At 38.7% G+C, this 21507-nt stretch overlaps 1 protein-coding gene across 1 annotated transcript in view; it reads right to left on the bottom strand.

Moving 5' to 3' along the window:
- Positions 1 to 21507, bottom strand: part of NRPC1 (nuclear RNA polymerase C1) — a 95009-nt gene that overhangs the window by 47859 nt on the left and 25643 nt on the right. The window contains exons 13-16 of the mRNA XM_088972286.1: positions 18269 to 18457; positions 13087 to 13282; positions 4425 to 4518; positions 738 to 972 (exon numbers count right to left, since the gene is read on the bottom strand). Of these exons, the coding sequence (XP_088828412.1) occupies positions 738 to 972; positions 4425 to 4518; positions 13087 to 13282; positions 18269 to 18457 (714 nt within the window). The remainder of the gene's footprint in view (positions 1 to 737; positions 973 to 4424; positions 4519 to 13086; positions 13283 to 18268; positions 18458 to 21507) is intronic.

The following is a 21507-nucleotide window of genomic DNA, read 5'->3' as shown; positions in this document are numbered from 1 at the left end:
GCCATGCCTATCCTAAGGACCATGCCTCTGCATCAAATTCCCAGATCTACAACCTCACTATCTAAGCTATCTAGAAGTGCTCCAGTTCTGCTGATCCAGAGACCCATCAAAATGAACCGTTCATCCTGAATGCCAATGATCTAGCCTCTCTTATTTAGTTTAACTATTGGCATTTGTAGGACTAAACTTGCATAAATACCAGGGTTTCAGCATAATTCAAAAACATATGTTTACTAAAACCATCAAAAAGTTGTTTAAATCAACTCTATAAATTAGATCAATTCAGAAGCCAATGCTCAATCTATTTACATTTCTTCCAACCAACCAAAACCATAGGCGGTGGCAGACTATGAAGCAATAAATACATTACAACCTACCATTTACAAGGTGACCCAGGGAATATAATGCCATAAATCATTTGAAATATAACTTACCAGCACAAGCCAATATCTAGAAAGAAAGATTTCTGCCCTTTTATAAAGGCATTTAGTAGCATCAAATCATAGGTCATTTTTTAGCAAATCGTTCCATTAATCTCCCATGACAAACATTTTCATGCTTACTCACTTGCAAAGTAAAAAAAAGGCAAAAAGAGGAGGGAGGGAGGCAGAACAGAAGTTCAATCATCATTACAACTGTATTCAAACTGAGCAAGATTTACAACAAAAAAAATTTATTAGTAATAATTGCTGATTGATTAAATATTAAGCAAACACAATCAATAAAGAACCCCCTACCGCTGCAGTTTCTTCTCGAATTTCATTCAATTTGCGAGTTATTTGTGCTTCCAATGTTTGAGCAGCATCACAGCCAGGTTCAAGTTCAAGATTGCCTTTGTTGTAGGAATGTATTAACTCATCACAAGCTTTATACCCATCCTCAATTGTTTCTTTTTTCTTATCTTTGAGAAGTTCTCCTGGTTGGACATCATCAATGCCAATTGAGAACCCATGATTCCCTATCCACCGAGCACTGTAAATAATACAACACTATGGTTAAATTAGAGAAATTTTAACAGGAAAAATGGTTCTCCAAGAAAAAATACGATAATTATCATAACCACTCAGGAATAAAGAGATGACCTACAGATAAACAATCATAAAATAGTGTAACAAGTTCAATGCTTGCAAAAATTGATATGTTAGAGTTTCAGTTTGGAAATAGTGACTACACCAGGCACCTAACCAAAATGCACCACTTTACACGAGTAGAAAGTGTAAAGCTGCAATCTGATTTGAAACCTGGTTGGCCAAGCAAGGAGTGAATAGGGAGGCTATTTTCTGGGCTAGTTTTTAATTTTCTTTGCTTTCCCTGAGTTTTCTGATTTTTGGGGAGCTAAGTTATTTTATCTCCCTTTGTATTCCTTTCCCTCTATTCTCTTAATTTAATGAAAATGAAGTTATTGATCAAAAAAAAAAAAAAGAGGAGAGAAATTGAAAAGAATGGGAGAATGCCAAAAAATAGATCTGGCCACCCCTTTCATTATCTTATATACTCAAGCATGTTTATTGCAACACCTTTTGTGGGAACATCGGCTAGTTGTAAGTCAGATGCAACATATGGTAGGCACACTTCTCCAGATGTCGCCCTTTCCCTTATAACATGTCTATCCACTTCTATTATTCTATATGCTCCGTCCTATCAAACTGAACTAGATTATGGGCAATCTTAAATGCTGCATAGTTATCACAATTTAGTATCATAGGTTCTTTTGCCTCAACTTCAATCTCTCTAACATTGACCGAACCCAGAGAAGCCTCGAAACACTATGTTCCATAACATTGCAGCACTTGCCTTTGCTATAAATACTTGTTTTTACTCTTCCATGAAATCAGATTACCTCCAACAAGTGTGCAAATTCCAGATGTAGATCTCCTATCATCTAGGCACCCAGCCCAATCAGCATCTATGTAAGCTTCTAACATCAAATGTCCATGGTCAGCAAATAGTATGCCTCTACCTAGGTGTTCCTTCAGATAGGCAAGTATCCTGTCAATAGCCTCCTAGTGCTGAACTCATGGGGCATGCATATACTGACTTACCACACTAACTGTATAAGAGATATCCAGTTGTGTCATGCATAGGTATAGCAATCAGCCCACCAATCTTTTGATACCTTCCAACATCCTTCACTAGCTCACCATCTGAAGAATTCATTTTGTGGTTTTGATCAATAGGTGTATCAGCTAGCATTGCCCCAAGTTTTCTTGTCTCTTATAGTAGGTCCAAAACATACTTCCTCTGTGAAATGAAGATCTCATGCTTCAACCTTACCACCTCAATGCTCAAAAAATACTTCAGCTCCCCAAGATCCTTAATCTCAAACTCCTGGTGTAGGTTCGTTTTCAAGGTATCAATCTCACTCAGGTCATTTCCTATGACTACAATATCATCCACATAGTATCAGCTAGCATTGCCCCAAATTTTCTTGTCTCTTATAGTAGGTCCAAAACATACTTCCTCTGTGAAATGAAAATCTCATGCTTCAACCTTACCACCTCAATGCTCAAAAAATACTTCAGCTCCCCAAGATCCTTAATCTCAAACTCCTGGTGTAGGTTCGTTTTCAAGGTATCAATCTCACTCAGGTCATTTCCTATGACTACAATATCATCCACATACACTATCAACACCGACACTATTGATCCCCTTCTCTTCAAACAAAGTACGACCACATTGATTTTGAGTATAGCTAAATATAGTCAACGCACTCCTAAACCTATCAAACCAAGCTCTAGGTGATTGCCCCAAACCATATAAAGACATATTTAATCTACATACCTTTCTTTTGGCCACATAACTATAAAAACCAGTTGGAACCTCCACCAAGGTTCCTAAATGGTGACCTTCATGAAGAGGTATTTATGGAACCTCCACCAGGCTATGACTTTGGTAGAAAGGTTTGTAAACTGAGGAAAGCATTATATGGTTTGAAGCAGTTTCCTCGTGCATGGTTTGAGAGGCTTTGTGTGGCCATGAAGAAAGTGGGGTACACTCAGAGCAGTGCAGACCATACCTTGTTCATAAGGAGACAGGATAGCAAACTTATGGCACTCATTGTTTATGTGGATGATATGGTGGTTACCGGGAATGACTTGGAAGAGATAAAAAGATTGAAGGAGTTTTTAGCTTCGGAATTTGAGATCAAAGGCTTGGGCCATTTGAGATATTCTTGGGATTGAAGTTGCTAGGTCAAGAGAAAGAATCTACATATGTCAGCGGAAGTATGTTCTTGACCTCCTAGAGGAAACAAGCATGATAGGGTATAGGCCAGCAGATACTCCAATAGAACAAAATCATGGCCTACAGGAATCAGTAGGGGGAGGACTACTGTGATAGAGAGAGATCCAAAAATTGGTAGGGAAGCTGATATACTTATCTCTCACTCGGCCAGATATTGCTTATGTTGTGCATGTTGTCAGTCAATTCATGCACTCTCCAAAGATCCCTCATATGAAAGCAGTTGAAAGGATTCTCAGGCACTTGAAGACTTGCCCAGGAAAGGGAGTTCTATTCAGGAAAAACAATAGAATTGAAATTGAAGCTTATACTAATGCAGATTGGGTTGGTTCTGTTGGAGACAGAAAATCAACTTCAGGATATTGTACATTTGTGGGAGGAAACCTGGTCACATGGCACAGTAAGAAGCAAAATGTAGTTGCTAGATCAAGTGCGGAAGCAGAATATCGAGCTATGGCTCACGGGGTTGTTGAACTCCTTTGGCCCAAGACCCTTCTTAATGAGCTTGGCATTAAAGTTGAGGGTCCTCCTAGATTGTATTGTGACAACAAGGCTGCCATCAACATTGCAAATAACCCTATGCAACACGACAGGACAAAACATATTGAGATTGATCAACATTTTGTTAGAGAGAGAATAGTCTCGGGAGAACTCCGCATTCCTTATACTCCATCTGAGATGCAAATTTCAGATGTATTGACTAAAGGGTTGGCTGCAGCAAAGTTCATGGGCCTTCTTGGCAAGCTAAACATGATTGACATCCATGCTTAGCATGAGGGGGAATGTTAGGTTGAAGGTTTTCATCTATTGATGGTTCGGCTGATAAGAGTTCTTATTAGCCTGTATTTGAGTTTAAGTTGTTATGTATTGGGCAAGTGTTAATGGGCCTAAGTTTGTTTAGTGTTTTAAATTGTCTGGGTGTCCCATCACTAATCAGGGGCATTCCAGTCATTTCCTGTAACATTGTACTGTACTCTAATATAAATAATAGTATTGTCGACTAGGTCATTCAGTTCGACATTCTCAGTATCTCTTGGTCTTCTCCTCTCTTCTACTGCTTCAGCTACAGCATTTCAGCTTTCATTTACAAATAAGTACATTAAGTTCCATCAACAAAGTATAATTCGGCATACATCAATGCTAACTGAACACAAAATTATCACCAAAAGATCCTAGAAATATACCTTAATTTTGCAATACGGTTCATACAAGAAGCAGCAGCATGTGCATTATAATCCCTAAGAAGAACAGAGAAAAGTCCATCTTTATTGCCATTTCCTGAGGTAAAGAAAACAAACAAATAAACACTCATGTTATGAAGGCCATAAATAACAAAGGCAAATCCTGAAAAGATCACATAGGACATCCATTTGTGTGCTGAAAATGCCAATATGTTTAGTTGATGAGGGAAATGAAATTTTTTAGTCTTTTTTTTACCAAAATAATCTCCACTAGTGTTTTATATGAGGTAAGCTTAACTTTTGTACTGTAAAAGAAGAGAAGATAATTCAACTGCTATTCCACAAAGAAAAGAAACGGATTTGGTAACTAATAATATTCAATACCCATTTTGCTTAATTGATCAGAGAAGTCGAACTCACTGGTTTTCAACTGGAATAATCACTTCTTGCAGTTTTTCAAATTCCAAGGAGAAAGGAAAGAGCAAGAGTTTGGACCAAAAAGTTGTGTTGTTTGTGTTGATTAGAAAAACGGGCATTGTTGCGTTGAGTGCTCTCGATGATCTTGCAATATATCATGGGTGTAGCAGGTATGTTGCACTATAATGGGTATTTTAAAGTTTTTATAAATATAGATTTGAAATGATCCATAAATAATTTAACAATTTCTTACTGGTTGGTAATCACATGTCCATCTAACTCTAGTTTGGCCACTAAATTCTTGCTCTTCGATTTGCCAAATCATGGAAGAACCTAGTATGTCCATCTCTCACCCTTCCTACCTTCAAGTATGCATAGACTGCATACAAGTTGCCTTTTATTGTTACAAAAGTATTCAATAAGCATTAAGAACCGTCCTCTATTGTTTATTCTACTCTAACTCTCCACTACATATTTCTTACCTTCCAATCCCCACACATTGTTCCATTCTGGTGTCTTCATGGAGAAAAGTTCAACATCCATAAAACCCTTGGACCAGTCTATTGAATATCCCACCAACAGTACCATTGCTCTCTTTATCATTCTTACCTTCAAAATGACACTTCCTTTATTTTTCGTCTCCTCGGACAGAAATTGTTTCTTCTATTGTAATCTCCTTCCTCCATCTCATAGAAGGCTCAAAACCACCTTCTTCCATCTCATGGATGCCATCAAAATACAAGATAACGCATAGGGAGAGAAGGATTAAACTAGAGCACAAATAAGTATATAAGTACAAACAAAAGAAAAGCATCTAACTATTGGGGACATACAACATATTCAAGTCCCTATGCATCATAAAAATAAATCAGACCATAGATCTGAACCAAAAAGAGGACCTATTGACTTCTTCAAATTCAGGATGCTGCATAAACCTGTCTACAATAAGAGATCCTATACCAGCAATAATTTTTCCATTATATCCTGTTTCCTTCAAAAGTTTTTTCCATTCTTTCATAAGCCTCAAGATTATAAAAGGAGTAATTCCGGTCCTCCTTTTCAACCTCTCAGCCTTCCTCTAAGGATTGGTCAAGAATAGATAAAAACCATGTGCATGAGTGCATCAGTTACTCAGTTCCTCTTCTTTGAAAGCACTCAACCCCCACCCCACCCCAATTGAATAGAGTAAAAAACTTCAAGGGTAAGAAGACCTAACTGTTCCACAGAATCGCAGCAATCTGCAGTGGAGTTTTGGAACCATACTGTGTGCAAGACCTTCGAGCAGCAAAGTTAAAAGTGGTTGGAACAAAGGCGGAAAAAAAATCCTCAGACTGGAAATTTTTGCAGATGATAGCTGGAGGATGTTCTGGTTAGCGACAAACAGAGAAGCAGAGCTCTAGAACCCTAAGTCGAAGACTGGAGAAGATGATGACATGGACAGTTGGGTGGATGGTCAAAAGGGTCAAAGCAAATTGAAAAGTCAAGAAACTGAAACTTCAGGTGAAGATAGAAGATTGGACCAGTTCCCTTTTAAAGAAAAGGTTTCAAATTTTTTTGAATCTGATCGAAAAATCCAAAATAAATCCTACCTGGAGGCGCTAAAATCGAATTCCAATATGGGGGGTTCAAACCAGACCGTTGAACCAGATATCCGACCCTCTAACTTAGTCCCTGAGCTGATCATCACCGAACCCAGAATGAATCACGTGAGAACTCAAAAACTCATGGAATGGAGCCGGGTCATTCTTTAGGGGACGATAATTTGTCTATCACTGTCCCCTTCAATCCAGTTTCGCAATCCCCTCGACCCTTCAGTTGCCACTGCAACTGGAATGGCTCTCATCTCCTCTCCCTCAGCGAAAAAATCCCCCAATCCACAGCAAAAAGGTTGGAAGTGGCAGTGTATTAGCGTTGGGAACTCAACGACACCAAAGAAGCCCAATCCAAGATACAACAGGGAATCTCAGTGGGAGGACTCAGAGGAATACACAGATTGGGAAGATCTCAGAGATATCGAAGATGTTGAAATCGATCAGCCTCCTAGTGTAGGCAGCCTTGAGTCAATGAAAGCTTGTAGGGTGGAAAACTCAGATTTCTTTGGGACTGATTTGCTCTTTGAAGAACAATTTGGAACTAAAGATCTGGAACAATTGCAAAGGGAGGTTGATGAATCCATAGTGTTTTTTGGGGGTGTTACAGAAGCATCTCAAGACGCAAAGACTATAAAAACAAAAGAGAATCAAAAGTAGTATCACTATAATGAGTCTTTGGGCACCCACCCTAGGCCGAACAAAAACGCACCTGAGGAATAGATTCCTTCAGCTGTTTGGGATGTTTCTGAAATGGAGATCGACCTAGCAAAGAATTTTTTGGATGGATTTATGCAACTCAAACCAGAGAGTTTCTATCCCTTCCCCCTCTTTGCCTGTCTCACTGTCAAATCCTCTTTCTCCTCTTACAGTTACACCTTCTGTTGAACCCTACTCTAATGCTCCTGTTTGTGGTAATGCAAGCCCAACCACTGAATTTGTGTCGGGTGTTGCCATTGACACGAGTGTAACAGAAATAGAAGGGGAATGGTAACTAGGGAAGAGGAGTTAATGAAACCGATCCTAGGAAACCTTGAAACCTTAGTCGATCTGGAGGAAAAAAATGAGGTAACAAGGGAGGGGCAGGGGAACATACCAGATTTGGTAGAAAAAGAAAAAGAAGATAGTAATGGGGGGAAAGATGATGAGAGCAAGGAATTGTCACAGATGAAGAGACAGAAACAAAAGAATTCAAGAAAAGAACCTTCCAAGATGAAAGTCTATCTTAGGAAGAAGGTGGGAGAGGAGAAAAAAAAAAAAGGAAGAGAAAATTGAGCAAAGTGGAGAAATTAGCTAGCGGAGTCTCATATGGTAAGGTAGAAAACCAGAAAAGGGAGAAAATGAGGGAAGACTAGTAGTCGGGGTTTGGGATAGGGCCACCTAAAACTGAATCAAATAAAGATTATTTGTTGGAACGTGAGAGGTCTTGGATACTAAAAAAAGGAGAGTGATTAGGAATGTGCTGAGGAAAGAAAGACCAGATATTGTGATGTTGCAAGAAACAAAACTTCAAGATGTGGATGGGCGATGGATAAGAAGCATTTGTAGTAGTAGATGACTAAGTTGGCCCTTTGCCCAATCATGGGGTGCCTCAGGGGGAATACTAACAATTTGGAAGAATGAGGAAGTGGATTGCCAAGAAGAATTGCTTGGCCAATTATTTGTTTCAATAAAAGCAAGGAATGTAAGTGATGGCAGAGATTGGGTGCTGCCAAACATGTATTATCTCAAGTGTGGTGAGTGAAGGTCGGATTTTAAATTCAAAGAAGGAAATTGAAAAGTGCTTTGTGGATCATTTTATATCTATCTTTGCCACCCTAGACGAAAGATCTATTGATTTCGGGGACTTGAGTTGGGACAAAGTGCTGGCTCATAAAGCTGCATTAAGAGCCATCAGTGAGGATGAGGTCCATGAAGTAGTCTTCAATATAGAAAGGTCAAAAGCCCCGGGGCCTGATGGTTTCTCAATAGCTTTCTATCAGGATTGTTGGGAAATCATAAGGATAACTTAATGGCTGTATTCACAGAATTTCATCATAGAGGGAAAATCTCACCGGGAGCAAATGCTACTTTCCTAGCATTAATTCCTAGGAAAAAATATGCTAGAACCCCCAAGGATTACAGACCTATAAGTCTTATTGGTAGCCTTTACAAAACCATTGCAAAAGTGTTGGCCGAAAGGCTAGAGGATGCTTTACCCTTGGTCATTTCCCAAAACCAAGGGGCCTTTGTTGCAGGAAGACAAATTGTGGACCAAATCGTAATTGCAAATGAGTGTGTGGCATCAATAACAAAGCAGGGAGGGCAGGGCATTATCTGTAAATTGGACTTGGAGAAGGCATGTGATATGGAGGACTGGCCTTTCCTCTTATGTTTGTTAGAGAAAAGTGGTTTGGAAGAAAGATGGAGAAAATGGATCAAAGGCTGTCTTAGTTCGGTGCATTTCTCTATCCTAATTAATGGAGTGGCAAATGATTTCTTTCCAGCAAAAAGAGGAATTAGGCAAGGAGATCCTCTCTCTCCCTTCTTATTCACTTTTGTGGCTGAGGTTCTAAGTAATCAAATCATAAAGGCTGATCTAGAAGGTCTTATCAAAGGTTGGAGGGTAGGGAAATTTGAGATGGCGGTAACTCACCTGCAATTTGCAAATGATATTATCATCTTCTGTGAGGAGGCTGATGATTATAGCTTGAGGAATTTGAAAATGCTAGTGGAAGAATTTCAAAGGACCTCGAAATTAAAGGTAAATTGGGGAAAAAGTTGTGTGGTAAGAGTTAATATAGAGAAGGATGAAATCCAACCCGTGGCACAACTACTAGGGTGTGAGGTGAAAAAGTGGCCATTGGAGTACCTTGGTTTGCCTTTGGGTGGCAACCCAAACCATTGAGGGCTTTTGGAAACCTGTCATAGAAAGATTCACCAAGAAATTAGCCATGTGGAAAAGAAATTTGATCTCTTTGGGGGGAAGGATTACCTTGATCCACCATAGAAAACTTGCCTACTTACTTCCCATCCACCTTTAGGATCCCGGCAAAAGTAGCTAAGTAGCTAGAGAAGATAATGAGCAACTTCTTATGGGATCCAGGAGAGGAGAAAAAGGACCATTTAGTTAACTGGGAACAAGTTTGTAGAACCAAGGAGTAAGAAAGACTAGGGGTTGGGAACTTAGTGAAGAGGAATACAGCCCTACTAGGAAAATGGTTATGGAGGTTCCCTCGTGAGGAAGATAGACTATGGCACAAGGTCATTGAAAGCATTCATCGCACGGCAGCTAAGGGTTGGGATGCAAAAGTAGCAGCTAATGCAACTTCCAACACCCCTTGGAAAGCAATCTATGAAATCTTACCTTTGTTTTCCAACTTCATTCATCTTGATCTTGGGTGTGGGAATAAAGCTTTATTCTGGGAAGACCTTTGGCTTGGAGACCAACCTCTTAGCTTGCAATTCCCTAATCTCTACGCTCTGTCAAGCCTAAGGGCTAAACCTATAGCAAGTGTAGCTACACCCTCAGAATATAGGTTAAACTGGGATTTAGGGTTTAGAAGGGGGTTGAGAGATAATGAGTTTGACTCTCTCCTTGTCCTGTTCTTTCTTCAACTTACTTACTCAATTGGCCAGCAGGGGGGTAAACTTTCCTATAAGAGAAATTTGGTGTAAACCAATTCCTCATAAAGTACAAGCTCTTTGCTGGGAAATGTTTCTAGGGAAGGTAAACACCTACGACGTGCTACAGAAAAAAAAGGCCAAACATGTGCCTTTCTCCTCATATGTGTGTTCTCTAAAAGGCTTGCGGTGAAACCCTCTCTCATTTACTGCTCTCCTGCTTATTTGTTTCTTCTATTTGGAACTATTTCAGTTCTCTCTTTGGATGTAGATGGACCCCCCCCCCTCCCCCACAAGACATAGTGAGTCTTTCAACCCAACGTTCCTAAGGCAGCAGAAGAAAAGGGGAAGATGCAGAGAAGACTGTACAGGCTTCTGTGGTTTGGTCAATTTGGGAAGAGAAATCAGAGGATCGTCCATGGAAAAAGTAAATCCTTAGCAGAGGTGATTGAAGCCATCAAAATCAGATCAGTACATTGGGTCAAAACCTTGGATTTGTTCAAAGGTATTCCCACGGATGACTTCTGCTGTGGTTTGGTCAATTTGGAAAGAGAAATCAGAGGATCTTCCATGGAAAAAGTAAATCCTTAGCAGAGGTGATTGAAGCCATCAAGATCAGATCAGTACATTGGGTCAAAACCTTGGATTTGTTCAAAGGTATTCCCACGGGTGACTTCTTAAGAAATTGGATAGAAGTGGCACTCTCAGAACCACATAGAGAAACTATAAGAGTGGAGTGGAAACCACCAGGGGCAAATAAACTGAAACTGAACTTCGATGGGAGTTCCTTTCGCAACCCAAGAAGAGCAGGAGTACTGGGAGTCATTCGAAACCATCATGGAGTAATGTTGGCCTTGTTCTCAGGACCAATCGGGTTTCCAGACTCGATCCAAGCTGAACCAAAGGCTCTATGGCAAGGACTGAAGCTTGCAGAACAGCTGGGGGCAAGAGAGGTAGAAATTGAAGGAGATTCACTTCTGACTATAACATGCGCAAAGAAGATTGAGTCAGCACCTTGGAAGCTAAGATTCACCTTTAGACAGATTGACCAACTTGCAAAGAGATTCAACTCTTCTTTCAATTGGGTTAAAAGGGAAGCTAATGGGTTTGCGAATGTATTAGCCAAACAGGGAGCTAATAGACCATACTTATTTTGGGCAGTAATGTAATATACTTTGCTATGGAAAGTATTGGTGTATCTTAATTTCAGATTTAAATCAATAAATGATTTTCTTTGCTTATCAAAAAAAAGGAAGACCTAACTGTAACAATTATTCTTTTGAAACCCAGAGACCATCATCTGCCTTCTATCCGAACAAATATTTAGCAAGCATCTTATCATCAAAACAAAGTACCCCGCTGTCTACAATGTTCTCAATCTCATCTTCACCTTCCTTGTGATGATGAGTAAAGAGACCAACATTAAAAGTAGAGCCAATGCCCAAATCAATTGATAAGTCAACTTCATAAGCATTGTCCTTGATCTTCTTCAAAATCTTGAAAGGCACAATCTTTTTCTTGCTAAGCTTTGAATAGGTACTACCTGAAAATATTTCTTTTCATAGGTAGACCATTATTAAGGTGTCATTCCGTACCACTGAATTGAACACTGATCACTGACTTGACCATTGGTTTGTTCAAAATAAGATGAACTACATTGAAAATCAGTCTCAAATTTCCCCAATAAACTACTTTGAAAGTGAGAAAGAAACTTGGAGTCTGGCCTAAAGTAATGGACTGAGGAACCCATGTAGACGAGCCATTTCCAGAAAGTACAAATGAGCAATACTAGATGCATCAATTGTCCTTTTACAGCTCATAAGTTTTACTATCTTAGAGAACTGATCAACTACACAAAGCTATACCTCACTGAGAATGTGGCAACATAACCACAAAATCCATACTCATACCTTCCGAAGGTGTTTTTTGGACTGTATGTGTAGTGTACTAGTGTATCAACCCATATTTATAAATGTCCCTTGATGGTTTGGAAAATCATACACCTATTATGAAACTTTTCATATCCTTCCGCATCTTTAGTCAGTAATATTTGTGCTCCACAAGTGCATATGTTTTATCTTTCAAAAATGTGCACCTACACGGCCACACCACCATCATGCAAATCTGAAACAATGGTTTCCTTTAGTCAAATTGGGGAATGCACAATAACCAAGAAAAAGAAAGCCATTTTCCAGCACATACTCCCTTTTCTGCCCCTCATTACATTCATTCCATATGTAGCTGAAATAAGGGCCTGTAGAATACAACTCCTTGAGACAATCAAGCCAATCACTTGTATAGTTGTTGGCCAGAAACAAAACTCTTCTGCTTAATGCATCAGCCACATTATTGTTTGGTCCTGACCTGTATTTTGGTACAAAGCACTACTCTTAAATGAAACCAATCCCATGGCCAAGTCTACCACCAGGCTGGCCAATTCCTATGTTAAACCTTTTATAGTGAAAGAAAATCAAATCCACTGGCATGTTCCAAAGCAATTTATCTGATAGTCATGATGCTATCGAAAACCAGGTTCCCAGTTTCAAAACAATGCACTCATTTTTTAGTCCCAAATAGCCCAAGTTTTATGCAACCACAGAATTTTAGAAGTCAGAACTATAGAAGTTGAAGGGGCTAGAAAGGCTAGGGGTAGAGCAAAATGGACAAGGGTCGAAAAGTAGTTAGAAATGATTCAAGTACCCATAGCATAACAATGGTAAGGCACTAACCAGAATGGAATGGCCAAACAGGATTCATGCTGCTGACCTAATATATTTGGGATAAGGCTTGGACAATGATGATGATGATGAACTATAGAACTTGGTAATAAAAAAAATAACACTTAAAGCTAACTAGGCCACTTGAAGGACTTTATAAACCCTAGTTGTTTTTACAAGAGGTCTACAGATTTTTACCTTATTAGAAGAAAACAGATAATCCACTCAACCAAAGAATGCAATTAACAAATAATGGTATCTACCAAAGTACAAAGCAATTGGTTCTTGAACAATAAAAATAATTATCAAAAAAAAAGAACTGAAAGGGAAATAACATACCTAATGTAGCCTTGCCAAGTTGCCCGCATATAAGTTCGCTATTCCGGAAATAGACAAATCCATCATTTGGACACATTGTTTCTTTTTGCTTTACATAATTTTTCTCCAGCACAGTAAGATTGAGATACACCCTCATATGGGCATGTGGACGTACCAAAACACTAAATAACTGTTTTCCAGTCCAAAGCTCTATTGGCTGCAAGATGCACCAACTGAATGTGATTAAAATTCCAAAGCATTTTAGTGATGGGGCTCTAATTTGAATACAGAGCTACATATGTATATAAGTTGCTTTTGTGTGGATTGCTAGTCAGGTTGCTTGAGCAAACAAGTCTAAATGACCCTGGAATCACCATGAGAAGATGGTTAGGGGCTTAAAGAGCTTGATGTATTTCTCTGTATCCTCTATTCATGAGACAAATTCAGCCCTAAAACCCTTGCCAGATGTCCAGAATATTCCCTTCTATGGGCAATATCTAAACTGAAAAAAAAAATAAAAATAAAACTCTGTATAGATGACATCAACAAGGAAGAGCACCAGCACAAAGTGGAGAAGAGGGCACATATTAACAGGAGATTTGAACATGTGACTGATCCAAATCTTCTACCCTGATGGATGGTTCGAATCAGCTTTGTCATCCCCCCACATGCATATCCATAAATAGACACATATAAACATAGGGAGTGACTCTGCTAATGCCACTGTTTAAATTTCATAAATTACCCAGAATTCTTTGACAAGGCAATTTAGTTGGGAATTTGGAGACCAAAAGATCCCCACATGATTGTGTTGCTGGCTTTTATTTGCAGGGAAAATTTCAGCGCCCATGCACTTAGTCACATGTCAAGCCTCTCTTTAGAGGTGCAAGTCGGGTGGCCTGGCTCAGGTTTAAACTCAACTCAAGCCCAACCTAAGAATAGAGTCATAAGGCCCTAGCTAGAGCCTGAACTGTCCAACCTACGCCCAGATCACACTGGAATTTGATGCACTCAGGTTGGGCTCAGGCCCAGGCTGGGCTCTGGCTCAGGTTTAAACTCAACAGCCCAACCTAAGAATTGGGTCATAAGGCCCTAGCTCAAGCCTGAACTGTCCAACCTACGCCCAGATCACACTGAAATTTGATGCACTCAGGTTGAGCTCAGGTCCAGGCTGGGCTCTGGTTGGTCAATCAACCCACACTGAAATTTGACATCAATTTTTTTATTGGATAAATAACAAAGACTTTTATTAAGAGATTTTAATATAGAAAAATACAAAGGGAGGGGTAAAAACTCTTAACCCTCCCAAGAGAACAGTTCAGATTACAATGTTGCCCAGAACAAATTATCTCTTCCCACCCCTTGTTTAGCCAATGAATCTGCCAAGGAATTGGCGCACCTCTTAGTCCACTGAAACTTGACTTCCATATTTTCTATGAGATATCTAATTTTCTTCATTTCATTCAGAAACTTCCACAAACTCTTGAGCTCTTTTTGACCCTTCTATAACAGCAAATATTTCAGCTCTAAGAGTCCCCCCAACCAATAGGACCCAAATACAATGCAATAATTCGACCTTCATCATCACTGAAAGATCCCCCTATACCCGACAGACCTGAATTTCCGTCGCTGCTTCCATCAAATTTTAATTTAATGAACCCTGAAGCTGGAGGGGACCAAACTGGGTGAAATACATTCAATGTCTGTGTACATGTATGGCAGTATGCATATATGTATGCCTTGCCAAAAAATTAGTACGCATATATGCCTGCATGCATACAAATGTGTCTATGTATGCATATATGCATGTATGTAGTCAGACTGGGCTCAGAATAGGATGAGGTCAGATGGGGCTCGAGCCAGGATCAGGCTACCTAAGGGCAATGCCCGAGCTCAACCCAAAAAAATTAAAAAAGAAACAACCTTTTGTGCCCAGGCCCTACTCAAGGACTGAAAATCCAAGCCCAGCCCGTATAGAATTGCGGGCTGGGTCAGCTCGGGCTCAGGTTAGGGCCAATTTCACCCCCACTCTTTATGGGTAATATTTTTTTAGGATGGAATTGGATTGGAAAGTATTTTTTGTGTAAGCATCTCTACCAAGTAACTTCATCAATATCACGTTGTACCATGGTTGAGCCTACCCTTTAGGGAAGGGGTTGTATCTTGCTTGATAATAGGTCCGAATTATTGTTCTTTCATATGTTTTATTCTTCGGAGATAATAAAGCTCCTTTTCATCCTTTAAAAGATCAAAGAATCTTATTTCAAGAAACCACCAATAAAAAGTGGGATACAGCACTCATGTAGACTGGCGGTTCATTGACTAGAAAAGGTCTCCTATATACCAGATGGTTTAGATGGGCCATGTCACCACTCCATTTAGCAGCAGTAGGATAGGTTTTTATATCCTTTTGGACATGTTCAATATTTATTTGGTAAAGTTATCTCAACTATGACTTTAGTTAGTCTTGACCAACTCTTTAGCACATCTTAAAACCCTTTTGAGGATCCATCTGCATTAAGAGCATTTCTAATTGTAGTTTTCTCCATAGCATACTTCATTTCTCCTAGTTAGAATTGGAGTCTACCTATATAAATCCAGTTAGAGACCTATTTATTTATTTTTAAATGTGATTTCTTTTTTCTCCTTTTTAAGAATTCATGGATATGGTTTCTACTTAGTTATAAATAACACCTTGTTTAGTAAAACCCTTTTCTACAAAATTAAAATAAAAAGAAAGCACAAGAAACGGTGATAAGAAAACACCAAAAAGAAAGTAAACAAACAAAATATCACCCCACCTTATGGCTAAAATTTCAGCAGATTCTATCAACTTCTACAATTGCATCATATTCTGCAATGAATGTGATTTGTAGAAAATTCCCTTTAAGGATTTCATTTTTGCTCTTTTCGCTACACAATTGATCTATAACCATTCCAAACATTTACATATACAGTATGTAACCTTCCTAGCCCTAGTATCATAAAAGAAAGAGGCTAAAATCCATACGAACATTAGACCCATAAGTTTTGTGGGTACTCATAACAAAATCATCACAGAAGTCTTGACAGGAAGGTTGAAGATTATTTTGCCTTCATTTATTTCACAGTTTCAAGGAGCTTTCTGGAGGGTAGGTAAACTGTGGACCAAATCCTAGTGGAAAATGAATGTTGGGAATAAAGAAAAATAAGGGAGGTAGAGGTTTAATATGAAAATTAGATTTGCAAAAGGCATATCGTATGGTAGACTAGCCTTTCCTTCTTGGCTTAATGAAGAAGATTGGATTGGAAGATCATTGGAGAAAATGGATCAAGGGATGTATTAGTTCAATACATTTATCGGTTTTGATAAAAGGAATTGCTAGAATTTTCTTCCATGCTAAAAGTGGTTTGACCGTTTGAGACAGGGAGACCTTATCTCCCCCTTCCTGTCCACGTTGATTACAGAAGTCTTAAGAAGAGTGATCATCAGGGAAGATTTGGTTAATTTCATTAGGGGTTGAAGGGTTTGTAGAAATGAGGTGGTTGTAACTCATTTACGATTTGCAATTGATATAATCATTTTCTAAGAAGGACATGATAAAAATAGTATGAGGAACTTAAAAGATTTAATCAAAGTCTTCCCCAAGGATATCAAATTTAAAAGTGAATTGGAGAAAAGTTATGTGGCGGGAACCAATATGGGAGTGGAAAATATTCAGTTATTAGCAAGAATCCTAGGCTGTGAGGTCAAAGAATGGCCACTAGAATACTTTCGCCTTCCTTTGGAGGGCAACTCGAGCAAAAAGATTCTGGAAACCAGCCTTAGAAAGATTTCCTAAGAAGTTAGGCTATATGGAAAAGGAATTACTTATCAATGGGTGGGGAATCAAGTGATGAAAGAAAGGTCCACTTGGTCAAATGGGAACAGGTGTGTAAGTCTAAGGAACAGGGTGGGCTAAGCATTGGAAACTAGTTAAGAGAAATACAGCTTTGTTAGGAAAGTGATTGTGAAGATTCCTCCTTGAAGATGATAGGATATGACACAAGGTCATTGGAAGAATTCATGGTTTAACGGAAAATGGGTGGGATGCAAAAATGGCTCCTCAAAATTCTTCAAACTCCCTGTGGAAAGAAATAAATGAGGTACTCCCAACTTTTATAAACTTCACCATTTTGATGTGGGTTATGGGAATAGTCGTGTTTTGGGATGATCTATAGATTGTTGAGTTGTCCCTCAAATTGCAATTTCCTATTCTTTATTGTTTGTCCAACTACTAATTTGGATCTATTTCAAAATTTGGTGTGACCTCCCCACATGGGATAATTTGGGATTTGGGGTTTAGGAGGGGATTAAGAGAAAATGAATGTCATTCCCTTGCTCCCCTTTTTCCGAAGTTCAAAACAGTTTTCTTGGATCAAAGTATCAAACATCAAAGTTGAATGATGGCAGAATTTGGTCTCCCTCCCCCAATGGCTTATTTTTTTGTGCTACCTTTTTCAATCTCCTTATCCACTCTAACTCCTTGGGGGTGAACTTCCTAATGAAGGAAATATAGTGTAAGACTATCCCTCTAAAAGTGCAAGCTGTGTTGGGAAATGAAAGATTAACACTTGTTGATCTTTAATATAGTGTAAGACTATCCCTCTAAAAGTGCAAGCTGTGTTGGGAAATGAAAGATTAACACTTATTGATCTTTAATAAAAATTTGGTCTCCCTCCCCCAATGGATTATTTTTTTTTGTGCTACCTTTTTCAATCTCCTTATCCACTCTAACTCGTTGGGGGTGAACTTCCTAATGAAGGAAATATAGTGTAAGACTATCCCTCTAAAAGTGCAAGCTGTGTTGGGAAATGAAAGATTAACACTTATTGATCTTTAATAAAAATTCTAACTACTTGTCAAAACAAAAACAAATGATTCCAGAAATGCATCCAGTTAGGCTTAAAAGACAGGATTTGGTCCTTCGAGGATTGTCCATCTTTTACACGAAATATATGATATTTCAAACTCTCTGCACCACAGCTTCAGATGGAAATTCTCTTCCAATGCATTTTTAGAACACTGCAAATTAAATTATCTTCCAATATCCTGAGTGGGTTTAGGATTTTTGTTGTTAGGCCCCTGTTTGTACATCTTCTCATGTACTTTTTGGAATAAAAATTACTTTTTCTTAAAAATAAATTACATACACTTGTTATCAAGATTGTTTCTGTATCTCACCTTAATTAAAGCTGGTGTGGGCAAATCAACAGGATCCATCCCATCCCCCATATAAGAGCACATAAGTGAAAAAGCAGCACGATCATAAAAGGTGTCTTTCCTTGTAATCAGAAAGGCTGATGTCAGAAAGTCTTGAGTAGAAGCAACCAAAATGGCTCCATTTTTTGGTGTGCATAAGTTATTTTGAACCTGTTGAACGATGACAGACACTTCTTAACACAATAATTACAAAGTAAAAGAATAAAGGCAACCTTTGAAGATACATGTAAGGCATCTCATCCAATAACAATGAAGAATCAAAGTGAAGAAGCACCAGGATTTACGATGGAACTTTTAAGGAGATTAACAAATCCATGTACTTCTGTGTAAGTCCAGTACTTCCCCCTTTTCTTTATCTTGTTGGCTAATGTCCACTGGAATCTAATGTAAAAGGTTGAAGTAGCAGAGACAATGACTATTGGATGTGGAAGATAAAGGTCCATGGTTTCTCAGCTGCAGTTTACTGATGATGCTCCTCTTTTCAGAGGCATAAGATTCTCATCTCTTAAATTTCAAGGGAGTCTTACAATGCTTTAACAGGTAGGGATTAAGGAATTGACACAAATTGGATGTAAAATATAGAAGCCTAGGATTTGTACAACTACACTGAGGACCCGTTTGGTTTGAGGGAATAGAGGTCTGGAATCAGAATCAAAATTTCCAACTGTTTGGTTGGGCGGAATCGAAATCCCATTCCCATTCTCAATCCTGATGAAATGGCATTCCCCCATTAGAGGGAATGGCCATTCCCTCCCCCTCCCTTGGGAATGAAATCCCATTCCAGCTAACTCCAATTCCCATTCCGATTTCTGTCTGAACCTAACATACTATGGGAATAGATCATTCCAATTCCGATTCCAAAGGATTTTGATTCCCATTCCGATTCCAACCGTGAACCAAACGGACCTTGAGTTCCTTTTTTTATCGGTAACAGAGATATTATTAAGAGATATAAAGAACAATTATGTACAAATGGTGCAAAACACCACTGTTTAAGGTTGGTACCTGCTACCTGACCCCTAATCTTTTACTCTTATATCACGCATTCCTCACCTGACCCCAATAAAACTGCATACCCAACTGAAAATAATGACTGCATCCCATACTAAACACCTAATCTCCGGTGTGAAGTTTCAGTATTTCCATAGTGTTCAGTTCTCATTTTTAAGCCAACCCACTACCTTTGAATCTCCTTCACTCTCAAGCTCCTTTAAAAAATCTTAAACCTCAAAGTGATGCTATTAGTTCAAACATTTTGTAGAGTTAACATTGCCTATGGCACCAGTATTTTAAAAGCGCAAGGCACAAGGCAAGGCACACGCCTTTTCGAAGCAAGGTGCAAAAATACAAAAAATGCCAAAAAAAATTAAAGATTACCAAAAAATCAAAATAAATGCAAAAAAAATACTAATTATAATATAAATAAAAATATAAACTTTATTTTCAAAATAAATATTTTAAAAAACATATTATCTAAAATTAAAATACATAAACATAACATGTAAACCATATTCAAATGAAATTTTAAAAATAAAATCAAACATACAAAACATTTTCAAGCATATAAAACCCACAATTTCTTTTTTTCCTCAATTGCATTACTTTAAATAATTAATGTAATGTAAAACATCTTGCATTCTTGATTCTATATGCCGCCCAATCCCCTCAAGACAAGCCCAAACAAATCCATGTTAGGGTCTTAAATTCCCAATCCTCAGACAAAAACAAATCGCTTTATAATATTAATCGTCTTTTACGAACATATTCTTCTAAGATGAATGAATGAACAACATTAGCAAATAGGGGATTATCGGAGCTTTGTTCGCCTAGGTCTTAAGTTCAAAAAAGAACAAAAGGTGCAAAAAATTAGAAAGGCACACGCCTGGGTCCTAGGCACATTATGCAAGCACCTTCTGAAACTGCTGTGCCTAGGACCTAGGTGAGGTGCATACCTTAAAATGTGCCTCACCTGAGCACCTAAGGTACGCCTTTTAAATCACTGTATGGCACCATAGTATGATGCTGAAATTGACCTATGGGGGCCTAAATGTCCCACCTATGTAAGGACCTGGATAACCCACCGCATCCAAACTACACTGAGTTAATGGAAAGATACCCTTAATGGTCATTCTTTAACCAACCTTCCAGCGTCTTTTAAATATTTCTGGATTCGAATCTAATGTTTTCAAAAACAATTATGTAGTTCTAATGGCATTTTTAAATCTAGAATTCCCTGGGAAACTGAAAGAGATTGACATTTAGGAATTTTACTCTTTACTGGATTAGTTTATTGGATATATGTGCTTTGGGTAGATGGAACCCTTTGGTTGGACTGGCCAGAAACATGGGAATCACAAACTTGGTTTGGATCCATATTTTTGGCATCCCTCTGCGTGTGTAGTGTTTACAGATGTTTCATGCAGTGTGCAAAGCACGAGGAAATTTCAGAAAAATCAATCCTAGAGAGATCCACTTGATTCCATCTTCTCTATAACTCTCTTTTACTAGAGAATGTTTTGATTTAAGGCATGTTGTTGAAGGGTGGCATCTGTTAAGATAACTCAAAAGTTCATTCATTGTGGGGTGGGGAGGAGATTAGTTGGGATACTCAAATGTCTGTTCCAGAAGGAGCGTCAAAGGTTGAAGATGAGGGTATGTTGGGAATTAAAATGGAACAATGTGGAACTCAATAATTTAAGAATATGAAGAGGCGAGGGAAGATAATGGGCTAGTCAAAGAGTCTCAAGGAAGATGGATATAGAATGAGTCTAAAACTGGGTCATAGCAGTTAAATAATGAGCATGGTCTTGGGCTGGGGCCAAGATGGTTATATATCAAGGCTGAACTTGGGACAGGATTTATTAGTGGGGGGAACATTGCTAACGACAATGCATATGGAAGGCTATAGCATTGTCTGGCAGAGGGAACATCTCATTCCACTGGTTTATGATAATAGTGAATCAGCTAGCTGACTCCACAGCCACGGGAGGGTAGGCAGGAGTTTTGTATTGGGCCTCTGCCCCTACAGAGTGGTTTGTGTTGGGGGTGTATGAGGGCCTCAACACCAAGGTTTTCTCTTTCTACTGGAGCTTCCATTTTAGGAGATGCATGTACCCTGTACTCTTTTCCCTGTTTTTTGTTCAGGAAATCTCTTGATCTTGCTAACAATCAAAAAAATTACATAATATTACAAAACATTC

Source organism: Nelumbo lutea, chromosome 2 (assembly GCF_056320005.1).
Source record: "Nelumbo lutea isolate HS-2025 chromosome 2, American lotus-T2T, whole genome shotgun sequence".
Lineage (NCBI taxonomy): Eukaryota > Viridiplantae > Streptophyta > Magnoliopsida > Proteales > Nelumbonaceae > Nelumbo > Nelumbo lutea.
This window is presented reverse-complemented; position numbering and strand designations above follow the sequence as displayed.